Source organism: Rhea pennata, chromosome 1, assembly GCF_028389875.1.
Source record: "Rhea pennata isolate bPtePen1 chromosome 1, bPtePen1.pri, whole genome shotgun sequence".
NCBI lineage: Eukaryota > Metazoa > Chordata > Aves > Rheiformes > Rheidae > Rhea > Rhea pennata.
In genome coordinates, this window is record NC_084663.1 from 103,406,703 (window position 1) to 103,421,542 (window position 14,840).

The window sequence follows — 14,840 nt, forward strand, 5'->3', positions numbered from 1 at the left end:
CCTGTGTATGCTTATGTATACACATATTTGTGTGCTTATACGGGTAATAAAGTATTTGTGCACTGACTCTTCTTATCCCCATAGTATTTACAATAACAGTTGTTATCTTCTATTTTTTAATTTACAGGGTATGTACTTTGTCTCATCAGTGCTCCTGATTCGGATGAGTATGCCTCTAGAGTATCGTACTATTATTACAGAAGTCCTGGGAGAGCTGCAATTCAACTTCTATCATCGTTGGTTTGATGTGATATTCCTAGTTAGTGCACTCTCCAGTATTCTCTTCCTCTACTTGGCACACAAACAAGCCCCAGAGAAGCACATGGCCCTCTAAATAAGGACTGCAGTCACCCACTGTTCTCTTGTCCTTCCTACTGGACTGTTGCATCTCCTGTGGGCTGCAAAACTTGTAAAGAGCCCAGACAGTTCTATGTGGTCTAGCAGTGTGACTGGCTCTTTGAACTTCCACACACATCTTCGGCAAGCTCTGTGGTTCACTTTGTTAAGGTGCCACGACTTGAAGGAGAATGGATGCAGGTGTTGAATGGAAGATAGTTTGGCACCAAGGAATAAGGGCAGCCTTTGGTGCAGCAGTATCTTGGGGGACTGGAACATACATAGTAGGTTGTCTGAGGTGAAACCTGTATATTTAGAAGAACATCTTTATAGAAGGCACTAAGGAAATGTGATTACCTTTTGAAAAGCAACTTGTAACTGGGATTCAGAGGGTGGTGATCCTACAGCTGAATGCTTGAGTCTGTGGAATTAAATAAGCTTTTTGTAATATCTCATGAACAACACAGTTATTTTGTGTCAACTCCAAAGGTTTGGCTGGAAGTGAGCTAGAAAATGGCTAGGATTTACTGCATGGCAGGAGGGAAATTAAGAGAAGTTGAAGGGAGATGTGCATCACTGGTATCTAGTGTTCTTATGAGCTGGAGCTCAGCCTTCTGTTGTTGAGTCTCAGCTTATTTCCTCTTCCTAAATAAATGGAATTGAGGCTTTGAATTACTGTTTGCTAGAGTTCAGTGTGAAGTTAGAGATCACAGCTATTCCTTGTTTACTTTATATACTGTAAATTCAGTATTCCTCACAACTTATGTGTTCTTCTGCAGTAGCCTGTATCCCCTTCTTGACACAATTCAAAGCAAAAAAGTAAATTTTACTCATGTGACTTGAACCTGTAGCTTCCCATAGCTGCTCTCCCCAGCTTGCTTTGTTTTAAAATTTGTTTTGGAGCATAAATAGTAGGTAGCAAGGGTAAGACCTGGGAAAAATAAATAGCCACGCTCAACGATTTATTTCATTATTGTTCTTGGTGTACAGCAAAGAGGTAAAGCATACAGTAGAAGTATTACAGAGCCATTTATGTCGTATTCAAGACAATGTGGTTGGCTTGGAATCAGACAAGGCATGACTTTGAATTACATACACTATTCTAGCTACCATGATCCACAACTATTAAGAGGAGAGAGAATAGTGCTTAAAAATTTAGATCTATGGATTATGAAGTTAGTGTAATGTTTGAAGAAAAAAGAAAAAACCTTTTGCAGCCTTAGTAAGAGAAAGGAGTGTAATAAACTTAGTACATTGACTTGTGACATATCACAGCACTTGTACTGCAGTAAATACAGCACATAAGTCACCACAGAGATTGAGTTGATGAACTTTGATTAGGAGAACTGCCTCTCCTGGGAGATGGGGAGAGATCAGTTGCTCTGTATTTAAGAGCTTGTGTTTAAAAGGCTGAAACACTTGGGGATTTATGAAACGTGGTTCCTCCTTCTGCGGCAGCATGTTTAAGTATATACCTCTAGTCATTTAAGCCTTTACAGAAATAGTGACTAACTACTCACTTTTCAAGGCAGAAAGCCAGCGAAGTACAGTTGCAGTGTGTTAAATGACTACAAGTTACATTTAAGTGTTTATTTCGGGCATTTGCATGTCAGCAAGAGATTGTACTCCTTTACAGGTATGGCAGTCCTAGAAATAGTCTAGTCTGGGACATGTAGTAGCAAAGAATGATTGAAGTAAAGGGATTTATTATTTGTTCTTGGCATAGTTTGTCTTCTCACAACTGTGTGTCATCGCTGCTGTCACTGTCTCTTGCAAGTGATTGAGAAGAGGAGGATGAGCTTGCCTGCAGAGGAGTAACAAATACATTCTGGTTATTTTTAGTTTGTAAATTTGCTTAGTAGTCTATAGTGTTATGAAGGTCTTCTGTTTTAATCGGTATTAATCATGTACCTATTTGCATGGGAGAATGAGCCAGTAAATGATTTTTGTTGTAGATTTTTTTTAATTAAGTTTATTGTAGAGAGAAAATTGATACGGGCTTCCTGTTTTGTTTAATTCTGGAATCTGCTGAATTTGCACACACAAGAGGGGCTAACTTCAGATCTGCAAAACTCAGCTTGGTAAGTAAGAAACTTTTGAGAAAACTTGGAGCTGGACATCTGCACACGATGTGATGAAGAATAAACAGGGACAATATTAGTCTTACTCCTCCCTGTATATTCTGCATGTGCAAAAAACCTAAAAACATTTAAGTATTTAAGGCTGACCACAGAAGGGTCAAAATGACTGATTGAAGAAGAGATACCTTGTTTCTTTTGACTTCTGTCATACTTCAGATTCTACTGGCATAATATGAACAAAATAGTTCAACACATTTGTTAGAATGTGTTGTCATATCCTATAAATTGTTCTTCCTTCTACAAAATAGTCTGTTCTGAAGTATTTCACCTGGTTTCCCCAAAAAGCATTTCATGCTTTTTGGTGTACTTAAACACTATTTCTCTGCCGTTTCAGGACTGTCTTGCCTGTTTCCCATCTTCATTAAGAATTACCATATTTGAATTGCTGTCGTGTATAAAATATTTTATGTGCATCCTTTCTGTGATTTAATCTTTAATGAAAGGTAACCATCTGTATTATGTGTCAGGAGAGGAAGAGTTGTTTGTGGTATTTGAATCCTAGCTTCCTTATTAATAACACAGACTGATTTTATGAAAACTATCCTCAAGCTAAAGATCCTAGCTCAGGTAAACATACTAGCTGAAAACAAATTCTTTTCTTGTCCCCTAGATAATCCCTCAACTTCTGCTCAATGTAGTATTACTCACTCTTTCTCTTGGCTCTGGTGAGGTTCTCTCTGGCTCTGCTGGTGGGTTTTCTGTGTAAGCAGGAGGTTCAAAAGCATTGTAGAATGGATCTACTGTAGAGGCTGTAGTGTGACTCTTCTGCTGCTGAAGGTATTCGTAAGCATCTTTGCTGCACACAAGTAGTGTTAGTTCGTCACCGCTATCCTGCACTCTTGTCACCACTTTTTCATAAGGTTCGTTCATCACGTTCACCCCATTCACTTCTACCAAAAAGTCATTATCTTTTAGACCAGCTGTGTCAGCAGGCCCATTGTTTTGTATCTGAAAGGCAAGTTCGGATAGTGATATTAGCACAAAACTTGAAGACACATTAACAACCAATGTTTATCTAGAATGTTGTGGTACCGCTTTTGTTACAAGACAGCAAAGTAAACATGGGAGAGGGGAAATATCATAGGACAGAAAGAAATAAATTGGGAGATTGGTAATCAGTCAGGTTTAGATGGATTCATTCCACATTAATTAATGTGGAACCCATCAAATTTAGCTTTAAGATGCATCTTGATGTTGCTTAGGCTTTCGTTATGGAAGTGTGGCATGAAGACAGGTGGAAAACCAATTTTCTTATTATTTGCAGTTCCCTTTCTGGTGACTTAATTTTAGTTTATTACATTTTGCAAATTCCTTAGTAATGAGTGGAAATGCCCGCCCCCCCAAAAAAATAAAATAAAATAAAATAAACCCTAAAGGAACAATCATAATTTGACGGAATAGAAGCTCTTGTGAGCTGTATAATTCAGAGAAGGGAGGGAGAAATAAATCTTTTTAAGATATTCTGCAGCTCAGAAAAATCTCTTTAAATTACTAATATTAGCTTGCTAGCTTTATGAATAAAAGTAAAAATGAGGCAAAGGTGGTATTAGCCTCACATTTTGACATCCAACAGAATGAGGATTTTTTTTTTTTTGTGATTTTTTTTTTTAATCTCTCAAACAATATTTTACCTGGTATTACAATGTCAGTCTGGCTTTAACAATTACAACCGTGTTCTCCAGTGCTTTTGGATAACAGACTTGTGTTTTTTTTTGTGGTTTAACTTGAATAAATTTACAGGACGGAGGGAAAAGGGGGAGGCTGTGTGACTGACTGCCCTTGTTTCTTGTCCTGCATTAGTACCTCACTGACGAACAGTCCAGGTTTGTTCTTGATCACATTCAAATTGAAGCCAAATCCACTGGGCCCTTTCACCATCTTGCAGATTCTTGGCTTGTTCACTTCCTGCTCAGTGTGCAACTCCACTCTTTCCTCCATTTTAGCTGGAGATGGATCTTGTATTTTGTGGTAGTATGTGCAGGGGGAAATTTGAGCCTGAAAAAGCAGTAACAAAGATAAGCTTGTTAATATAAAAAAAATCTGTTGTGAAATCTATATTAGGCTTTCACAGAATCACGGGAATCACAGAACATGTTAACCATGTTTTGTTTAAACCTTTCTGTGACTCAAAATTAAGCTGCCATGAGGAATCTGTCACCTTGGCCAGAAATTAAAAGGCAAAAGCTACAGTATTGATCTATGTGAGATGAGAGTTTTGTTACCCATTTCATTCATATATGGTTATGCAACCTCATAGCTTTTGTTGTCTTAAACTTATCTTTGCTCTGATGTGTTAAAATTTAGAATTTTAGTAATGCCTATAAAAATCAGAAACAGGCCAGAGACTTGGGATGTTTAGTAACATGCTATACAAATGCAAGGAGAGTTGCTGAAATATGGACATATTTTAGATATTTACTGCAAGTTGACGTAGTTTCTCTGTCAGAGCAGATTCATTGGTGCCTATATCTCTTTTCAGTGATGAATTACCAATTCCTAGCAGTAGCCTGCATTTTCTTACCAGTTTATACATGGTGTCAGTCTCCTTGTCCACTACCAACAGTGTGATTTTTTCCTCTGATTGCTTAATCTTTTCCACTACTTGTTCATGGTCCAGAGCTTCTACTTGTTCACCATTGACAGCCACTAAGATATCATTGTCTTTGAGACCTGCCTTGGCTGCTGGGCTCCCAGAATCAACATCCTTGATTATGTGATCTAAGATCAGAAGGAGGGGGGAAAAATAGTTTGAAAACAAGTATGTTTGGGAAGTTGAAAGACATTTCTGATGGTAAAGGCCAATTCTTCAAACTGTGCTTCATGTTGAGACTATTTCTGTCGTGTAGCCCTGCAGATTAGAGGTAAGAAGCCAGACAAGAATAAAGTCTGCAAAGCCTATACAGGAAGAAACTACAGCAGATGTGGTGGCCTTGTTGTTGGCTTTGTTCTTACCACCAGTATTTTGTTCCATTCGTAGATAAAAGCCATAACCACTTGTTTCCTTCTGGAGCTCAACAAGTCGTGGTTTGAGGGGAAGCAATTTTAGGCTGGCACTCTCTTTGCTCAGTACCATCTTCTGGCTTCTGTAATACTGGTCCGTTTCTTCATTGGAAAGTAGAAACATAACATGATTTCCAGACTTCTTTACCTGCATTAGTACATTTACAGTTTCAGATGTGACCCCTTCAACATCAAGTGGAATCATAGAGGACTTCAGTAACTGATGCATTGATAAACCATTATGTAGATGCTGTTGATAAATGAGCCACAAGGTCTAGGCCAGTCTTCTAAAGAATTGATTTCAGTTAGAAACTTGGAGCATGCCCAGGCTGTACCAAGATCTTGGGCATATGAGATCCTCCATATAACTGAGGGAATTTCCTGTACTTCTTACTGTTTTCCTTCTCTCTAGAGAATTAACTGTAGTGTTATGCCACAGTTATCAGTCATGAAGGTGGCATGCAGTGCCAATAAAATTGAGTAATTCCTAAGTAGTACTTGGCTCTGATCTAGATCTTGAGCTCTACAATATAAATATAAGACATCTGTATCACCATTATGGATTAAAATAATAACAAACAAGTGGGTAACTTGACATTGCCATACCATTAACTTCCTATCACTCTTGGTCCTCTTCAATCTTTCTATATTACTGACTTTGGCTTTTTTTTTTTTTTTTTTTTTTTTTTGGTTTGTTCAGCCTCTGCCTCTAAGCTTTTAATCTAATGCTCATCTTACCCACTGTCTCTGTGCAGCTGATATTACAGCAGCTCCACAAAACACAGGTGTTGCACAGTTCTGTAGTTATTAGCATACATTGAATTGTGTGGCTGTGGTGCTGGAGTATGTGCTGCTAGTCTCAGGGCACTTTGAAATCTTTTCAGCTGCAACTGCATTTTAGCAGTGCTGATAGTGGGAAAGCTGAAGCCTCACTAGCGATGTTCTTTGAAGCTGAGGCCAGGTAACGTAGTTAGTAGCGTAGTGGTTTTCACTGATCTTGGCTTTTCTTAACAGGTTCCAACAGGCTGGAACATTAATCCTCCCTATTCCAAACTAACTGCATCACTGGGAAGTTCCCCCTCTTCCAGCACTAAAAGCCACATTTGATGACTTGCCCACTTTCTATTAAGGATATTTCTAGGACTTCTAGAAGCAGGACTTGATTTATTTAATAGGATTTATGACAACAGTATAGTTGTGGTATTTAGACTTCTTTAGCCTGTCTTGATGGCAATATTCATTCAGAGACAGTTCAAGAGGCCTCATGACAATAGAGCCATAGTAGCAGAGCTCTCTGCAGTATTGATGATAGGCAGTGACTCCCAAGACTTCCTTTGAAGCGTTCAAACCAGCCAGAACTGCCCTCTCAGTAACCCTAACAGGTTTTTAGTAAAGTGGGCCAGAACAGAAGGTAACTTGGTGTGCAAATACCTTTTCCACCACCTCCTCGTGTGTGTCATTTTCCACATTTTTTCCGTTAATTTCAATCAGGCGATCATTATTTTGGGCACCAGCCTTTGCAGCTGCTCCTTGTGGTGATACTTCTACTATGAACAATCCTTTCTGACCTAAAATAGATGGGAAAACTCATTACACAGGGTAAGTCAATGAAACATGCCTAGATTTTGATGGCTAAGGAAGTTCAGCCCTGATGTCCTTATGGATTCTGGATCTGTTTATGCACAGATTACAGAAGCACCACAGAACTTCCACATAGACGCACACCTGTGTGCTTTATCCTGACTTGGAAAAATCACTCCTGTGGGGGAAGAGGCATTTTTCCCCCCCACTATCTGCAGCTCAAACAATCATTTCTTTCTCTGAGAAAGAAATGATTCTCTTTCTACTGAGAGTGCCTAAAGGACTGATTAAGGCAGCTGAAAGGGATTTTGGGAGGAGGGGCAGTTTGAAGTGGGGAGATGCTTTTGTTGTTGTTACTTGTATTTCATAATTTCCTGTGTTTAGAAGGTTTCCATGTTTGGCCTTTGAGTTATATTGCATTCTGAATTTGAAGTTGATGCTTTCCAGAAGATGTCCATATTCTTTCGAGTGTCACGGGAGGAAAGGTATGTGTGGAAGATGTTGAAGGTTTCTAGCTTTTTAAATGAAGTAATTTGCAAATCAAAAAAAGCACTTAGTTTTCCTTTTTCAGCTGTCTTTAGAACCTTGTTTACTGGTTCCCAAGGTAATTTGTAGGAATGGAGCAGGCCTTGATGCAGTGGTTGGAGTATATATTTGGTTTACAAGAAGTGGAGCTGTAGAAGTAGTCTTAAACAGCAAGCAGAAAATAGCTTATTCTCTTTATCCAATTTTCTGCATTTTTTTTTCCTCTACTCCATAACAAATATGGCCCTCAGAAAACTGGAAGCTGCGTATGCTGTACAGAAATGAACAGTAGAGGGCTGAACTCATTTTGCCTCCTTTCACTTCTCTTTTGTTAGCAAGGGCACTTAACTATGGTGTCTCTGTCCCTGCTGTCATATCTTTACCATCTTTCCTCCTGCCCAAGCTCTCACCTTCTGTAGTTTTCAAGGAGAAGCCATAGCCATTCCTTTCCCTCACCAGGTAGCAGAGCCGTGGTTGGGGAGCTGCAGTGATTGTTCCATTGGCTCTGAGCGGTGGAGACTGCTGCTCCTGCTGCTGTTTTGTTGACACCTTTTGACCCAACTCCTCCAAGTTCACTCCTTCTTTTTTTGCCTTTTGATAGGAAGCTTCATCCAGAACAAAGAATACAACAGAGTTCCCACTCTTCTTGATTATCTCCACCACCTGTAGTGGACAAGGTCAAATGGCAAGCAGGTGCTACAGTGATTAACCTAAAAGCCCTCCCCAGGAAGGGTTGCAGTATCAGCTCAGGCACTGCCTACACTTACTGGTGTCTCTTACGCACTTTAAGAGCGCATCAAAGACATTTTGTGCCTGTGGTGGATAATGAACAATGCAGGGAGATAATCAGAGCAGTTGACTCACCTCTTGGATTTCCTAACTATAGCTGCTGTTAAAAAAAAGAAAAGAAAAGAAAACTTCCCATAGTGACAGTGGGTTATGGGGGACTGATATGGATCCCAGATTAAACTGAGGTGTACCTGTGTATGTTCCTCCTTGTCTACAAATATACCATTAACCCTGAGGACTCTGTCTCCATCCTTCAAGCCAGCCTTTTCAGCTGGACTGTCCTTTTCCACGTTCCGGATGAGATGCCCTGCTGTGTCTTTCTCAATACGCAAGTAGAATCCGTAGTTCTTCTGGGGTTTTTTGGTTGCTTTACATTCTCGAGGCTGGAGAGCAGAAGTCATCGCTGCGAAGCAGGATGGAAAAAATACATGTGAACGAAAATAGTGGACTGCCCTAAATATGCCCTCTCTAGATAATATATTGAGTTAGTTTGCTTCAAAATTCATGGGATATTGTTGCCCAGGAAATCCAGCTTTGCGAAGTTGAAGCTAGTTAACTAGGTTAAGGTGAAGAATACAGTCCCCCTTTTTTCCCTCTTCCTCCTCACTTACCTTGGCTCCCTGTCTTAAAGGAAGTTAGTGTCTTAGCAAGATGTAGAACTGGAAGAGGAAGTTGTCTGCCTATGATAAGACGGCAAATATTGAGGTGAGGATCTAAAACCAAAACTAAGTATTACAGGGAAAAAAACAATGGCAGCACAAACATTTTGGAGCACTGTAAGAAAGTTATGTGACAAAACTGGATTTACAGAAGTGTAGGTGAGATCAAGGAAGGACCTCACTGTCCTGACCAGGCTTTCCTGTGCTTAGTTATTAGTTGTTTGGTTGTTAACTAAACAAACTTAAGTTTCAGGAAAAGACATTGTAGGTGGAGTGTTAGCGTTAATGGGTGTGAGATTTACATTGGAGGAGGACTTTAAAGCAACTAAGAAAGCCCATGTCTCCACTTACAAAAAGTTTTTTTTTTTTTTTTTTTTTTTTTTGGGGGGGGGGAGGGAGTCCTAGGTTTGATATCTCTGCATTTTAGTTCTCGTACAAAATGATGAATTTGCTTTGTTTTCCTGTCATTTAGAAGTTACTCACTGGTAAATCAAAGTTCTTGGAGTTGTCCATGTTTTCCTTTGCCTCAGAGTCCTATGTAAAACATCTTTTGATTCTGTTCTAGAGAGGTGCTAACAGAGGTATCGTGTTACACTCGGGTATGCTATATATGTGGCTTGAGTAAGATATGAATGTAGGTATTATGAGGTATAACGAGTCTGGAACATTTGGGCATACATCTACTGACAGTGTAAACGTACCGTCATGTAACTTAAGGTAGTTTAACCAACCCCATTTGGTCTATGTGAAACGAAAAGAGGAGTCAGCACAGTGTGTTTATGTAGCAATTTTTATGTGACTACTCAAACGACCGTAAAGCCCCTGTTTGCTGCCTATCTAGCTGCAAAAGCTTTGCTTCCAACTGTGATGACCTCAACAATGCAGTGAGATGTAATCGATATGAAGAACGCAACATGGTGTCTGTGCGAAAGGAAGGACACAAAATCTGTTTTAGAAATGACAGGCTGCTGAAGTGACTGCAGTAATTTGATTCAAATGACTTGCCAATGAGTTGATGACAACTGTAGTAGAATTTCTAGTGAGTATCTCCAGGATTCTGTGTTACTAGCCCAGAGAATTTGTGAACAGCTAGTTGGAGAATGTACTGTTGGGAATTGCTACTAGGTAATGACCTTGGTGCCCTGGAGACTACAGAGCAAATCATTGTGGAAGCCATGTCAAAGCACACGATGGACAAGAAAATGATTGGAATCAGCTGATATGGATTTACATGCCTGATGAACCTGATGATGAGATGATGACTGGCTCTGTGGTCAGGAGGAGAGCAGTGGATGCTGTTCACCTTAACTTTTGCAATGACTTTAAGACTATCTTCCGTACAATCCTTGTAGTCAATTTGGTTAGAAATGGACTAGATGAGCTCATTACTAGGTGAGTGGAAAGTGATGGACCACCAACCTTGGAGGGTTTTGATCGGGGTGAACCAGCTGGTGGCTGGTTACTAGTGGCATTCTTTAGGGTTAGTACTACAGCTGATACTGTTTAACCTTCTTATTGATGATGTAGCCAGTGAGACAGAATACATCCTCAAGTTTGTGGATGATACCAGTTACAGAGAGCAGCTGAACAAGTTGAATATGAGTCAGCATTAATGGGTGTGAGATTTACATTGGAGGAGGACTTTAAAGCAACTAAGAAAGCCCATGTCTTCACTTACAAAGCTTTATTTTTTTTTTTTCATTTACATTTGTAAAAAAAAATGTGCATTTGCAGTGCAGGTCAATTGTACACTGGGCAATACTGGTGAAAATGTAGCCAGCAGAAAGTGATTGTTCTCTTCTGGTGTTTGTGAGACCATATGTGAATATTGTGTCCAGTTTTGGGCTCCCCAATTATTGTCATATTAGAGCAAATCCAATGGAATGATAAAAGGCTAGAAATATGATATTTGAGGAGAGTCTGAAAGCTGGATTTATTCAGTCTTGAGAAGGTAGAAGGAAGGTCTTAGTATCTTCACGTACCTAACTGGAACGAATGGAGAAGAGCAAGGCAGACTCTTCTCAGAAATTCAGTGATGAGGTGAGAGGAAACAAACAGAGGCTGCACAAGGGAAATTCCAATTAGATATAAGGTCACCTTTTCACCCCAATGCTTGTCAGAAATTGGAGCAGGTACCTAGAGAGGCTGTGGGACCTCAAGCCCTAAGATACTTACCTGGATGAGACCCCAAGCAACCAGATCTAGACTGGCCCTGTTTTGCATGAGATAGGGATCAGATGGCCTCCAGAGGTTCCTTTCCAACCTAAGCTATTCTATGCTTTTGTGATCTAATGGAACTCTATTTTGGGTGGTGCCCATCAATAGGGGGAATATCACGTATCATGTGCTGAAAGTAAGCAATAGTCATGATCAGAGAAAATTCCAAAGTTAGCTGTCTCAGCAACTCCTACCAAAGACCCATGCTGATAAACAAGGTGAAGGAGGACAACCTTCTCTGGTTGGAAAGTTCAGGTAATTAGTAACTCGATCTGTGTTTTATTGGATATGTTTTCTTCTGTCTATCTCTGCCATCTGGAGTCTGTCAAAAGGCCAAAGCTGTGTTGCTGAAATTAGCCTCTAATCACAACCTAATAAATAATAATAGTAGCATTCATCTACCTGCATGTAAAACTTTCCTCACAACTCTATGGTTTTGCTTCTCTTTCCATCACCTATGTGACTAATGTATGTGGGAATAGGCCTTTTTCAAAGCCAGAAGTGCATTGTTGAAAGTATTCAGGCAACATTCAGAAAAGTATGCGTGTGTGGTGGGGGTTTGGTGCAGATGCCACTGAAATGGGAAGAGAACAGAGGGAATTTCAGCATGCAGAAATAGGAAGCTTACAGGTCATAATTCACTCTCTCCCTTTGGTCAGGTGATTCTTGTGCTTTTTTTGAGTCCCTGTGTGTTTGCATTAGGGCAAGCACTGTACAGAGATGGGCTGCCCTATTATTTGGACCTTGTTTGGAACACATCAGACTGTATTGATCACAGTTGCAGCTGAAAGCAGTTTTTCATGACAGACATTGGGAATTTGTGCTAATTTTCGAAGTTTACCAGCAAAAATAGTGTACAGAAAGGCCAAGAAACAGTAGACTCTTAAAGGAAAGATTACCTCTTCATATTTAGAAAGTGGAGGAAGCTTATAGAGGGCTGCTTACTATTTATCATTTCACTCCATGAAAGCTTTACATGCAAAATTATCAGGATCAAAAAAGGAGAAGTTTTCTAGGGGAAGAGGAATTAGGGAAAAATCAAAGAAATTTCCTACCTGTGTGTCTGTGTGGAACAGCCCTCACAGAAGTTCTCTTTTGCTGTCCCTCTTGTGGCAGTACCTATAGGTAGGGCTGGACTTTGATTGGGCAAAGGTTGATTTAAAAGATGATTATTTAACCAAGTTTCACTGAATATGTTCATCTTCTTGATAAGCTGCCTTGTCCTTGCCTGCAGAGGTACAAATCACATGCCCTTCTCAGTAGCTTTGAATTCTACTCTGCTGATGATTAGACTCATCAGCTCCTTGATGAGTGATCTGAGCTCATCTGGAGCTGATCTGAGCCAAGCCTGATCTTTGCTCTGGGCAAGAATCTTCTCCAGGTATAAGAAACATCTTACAGGGAGCAGGTCTGGGCGTATCTTATCCCTTTGATATAAACATCTGCAAGATACACTGACAGACATGAACTGAACTAATGGTGTTTCTGAAGTGAGGGGAAGTCACCGAATTGGAGATCTTCGTATACCAATATGTGTAGTGATTTGACAGTATGAAGTTCCCTGTTCCAAAGTCTCATTCAACTTCAGAAAAATGTAAAAGGTGTAATTGCCCTCATTAACTTGCTATGGGATTGGATTAGAAGTAATGTTTGCCTTGGCTGTCTGCTCTGGCCCTTTAATTCAAAGGAAAGGTAATAGAAATATATATAACCTAAATATTGTTCTTCAACAGAACATTCATCAGTTTTATGAATGCCTTACTGTAATCTATTTACCCCAAGTGGATTTGCAAGCCTGTTGTGACTAGGAATTGTCCCTGTTTGTGTAAAATTCAATCTAAGAGTCCAGGAAAGTGAGCCCCAGTGTTGTAAGCACTAGACAAATGTGGTCAGACCCTGCCTAAGGTGGCTTACAGTCCTTCGGAGAGGTGAGACAAAGATTGGATAACAAGGGACATAGAGAGGGGAAATCACCATGGCTCATGGTTTTGTACCTGAGTGCAGTGAGGATTGGAAAACGTAGACATATGTATGTGTGAGTGTGTATATGTATAATACATATATGTATATGCATGTATAATAAATGAAGAGTGTGTGTGTGTTTCTATATATGTATACGTATCTCAGGTCAGTATATAAGGAAACAGCACACTATTTGAAGCAAGACATCAGGATGTATTTTTTGATTGTAGTGTCGCTGTGATAATCACCTGAGCCCAGCTGGGGTCCAGATAAGATTTTTTTAAGAATAAGGTGCTACACAAATGTAAAATGTCTGTGAAATGCAGGAACACTCTATGTTTATAGAAGAGAAGATATGGGTCATGTTCGAGTTGGAAAAGAGGTGGAGATTGTGCAACTGTTACAAAAAGTGTGGAAAAGACTGTTGAGGGAGGAAGGTCTAGGAGTCAACAGAATGTTTGGAAACTTCATGATTTATCATGCCAGAAAAGTTGGTAAATGAGAATAAGGAGGGGAAGGTTCTTTATGAGCAGAGACTGGTGGTTAACATTAGAGCCATGAAAGGAGGTTGGATGAGATACTGATGATGAGGTGCATAAGGAAGTATCACCATATCTGCTCGAGAACAAGACTGTGTGTGCCTTAGGGCTGTCTTCACGTCTGTGGTGCTGAGATACACATTGTATGGAAGGTGTGCTAATGTATCCAGTACTGGTGAGCCCTTGAGGGGCCTATCCTGTCCTTTCCCCAGTAAAAATGAAATTAAGAATGGAACAGAAAAAAAGGCAACTTAAAGTTACCTCTTCTGATTCTTGAGGCTTTTGGACTGTTCTCTCAAACATGTTCCTACCTGTAGACCTCTAACATATTATGGCCTGCAGATCTCTAGGAAAACCTCTAAATTCACAGGTTTTTGATATTGCAGGATATTGCCATAAGATATTAGCACAGGGACTAAATTTATGGGGACCATTTCCCCCAAAGTATGTCCCTCTTTTATAGCCCAGTTGTGGTAATGCAAGAATTCTTACATTTTCCTGTGTGCTAACATTTACAAATTTCTTCAATTGTTCTCTTTGCCAAGGCTTTCTGATATTTAGTTAGAGAAAATTCTGTCATACTTATCTGCGTTACCAAAGGAGCCATCTGTTTCAGATATTTATTTTAGATTTATGCCAGAGAGAAACATTTTCTAGTAGTTGTAAGTGGCCACATAGTTCCCTCAGCGTGTTGGTAACCAGAGAAAGGAGCCTGTGTTCTTAATTTTGGAGCTTGGCAGGGTCCCTGGCTTTAATAAATTCATAAATTTTGATAAGTCTTAACCCTAAAATAAATGCTACTCGTCACGGTCCCACTGTTTGCCAGAAAGTATGCAGTCCAAGTGTCAAGCTTGCTTTGTGGCCCTGTTTTGGACACAGACATAAATGGAGCATGTGGATCTAATGCCCAATAGTGCCAAGATGAGGGCTCATATCTGTTACTGACATCTGAAGAGTTTATTCAGGTTCATGTATGAGTTTAATAATAATAAAATAAAATAATAAAAAGCCACTAGTTGCTGGATCACTTCTATTTTCTTTAGTAAGCTGCTTGTGTGTCTGCCTGTCTTCTATTAGCGATGGTGACAAAA

At 39.8% G+C, this 14,840-nt stretch overlaps 2 protein-coding genes across 2 annotated transcripts in view; one reads left to right on the top strand and one right to left on the bottom strand.

The window, feature by feature from the left end:
- GPR89B (G protein-coupled receptor 89B) overlaps window positions 1-14,761 on the top strand; it is a 31,389-nt gene extending 16,628 nt beyond the window's left edge. Inside the window, exon 14 of the mRNA XM_062597592.1 lies at window positions 128-14,761. Coding sequence (XP_062453576.1) covers window positions 128-334 — 207 coding nt within the window. The 3' untranslated portion in view covers window positions 335-14,761. The remainder of the gene's footprint in view (window positions 1-127) is intronic.
- On the bottom strand, window positions 2,072-8,773 carry PDZK1 (PDZ domain containing 1). The gene is made up of 8 exons (XM_062574740.1): window positions 8,564-8,773; window positions 7,994-8,246; window positions 6,909-7,045; window positions 5,430-5,625; window positions 4,999-5,195; window positions 4,281-4,472; window positions 3,126-3,425; window positions 2,072-2,140 (listed from the first exon to the last, which is right to left on the bottom strand). The coding sequence occupies exons 1-8, from the start codon at window positions 8,771-8,773 to the stop codon at window positions 2,072-2,074; spliced, it is 1,554 nt and encodes a 517-aa protein (XP_062430724.1).
- Window positions 14,762-14,840: the final 79 nt, after the last annotated feature.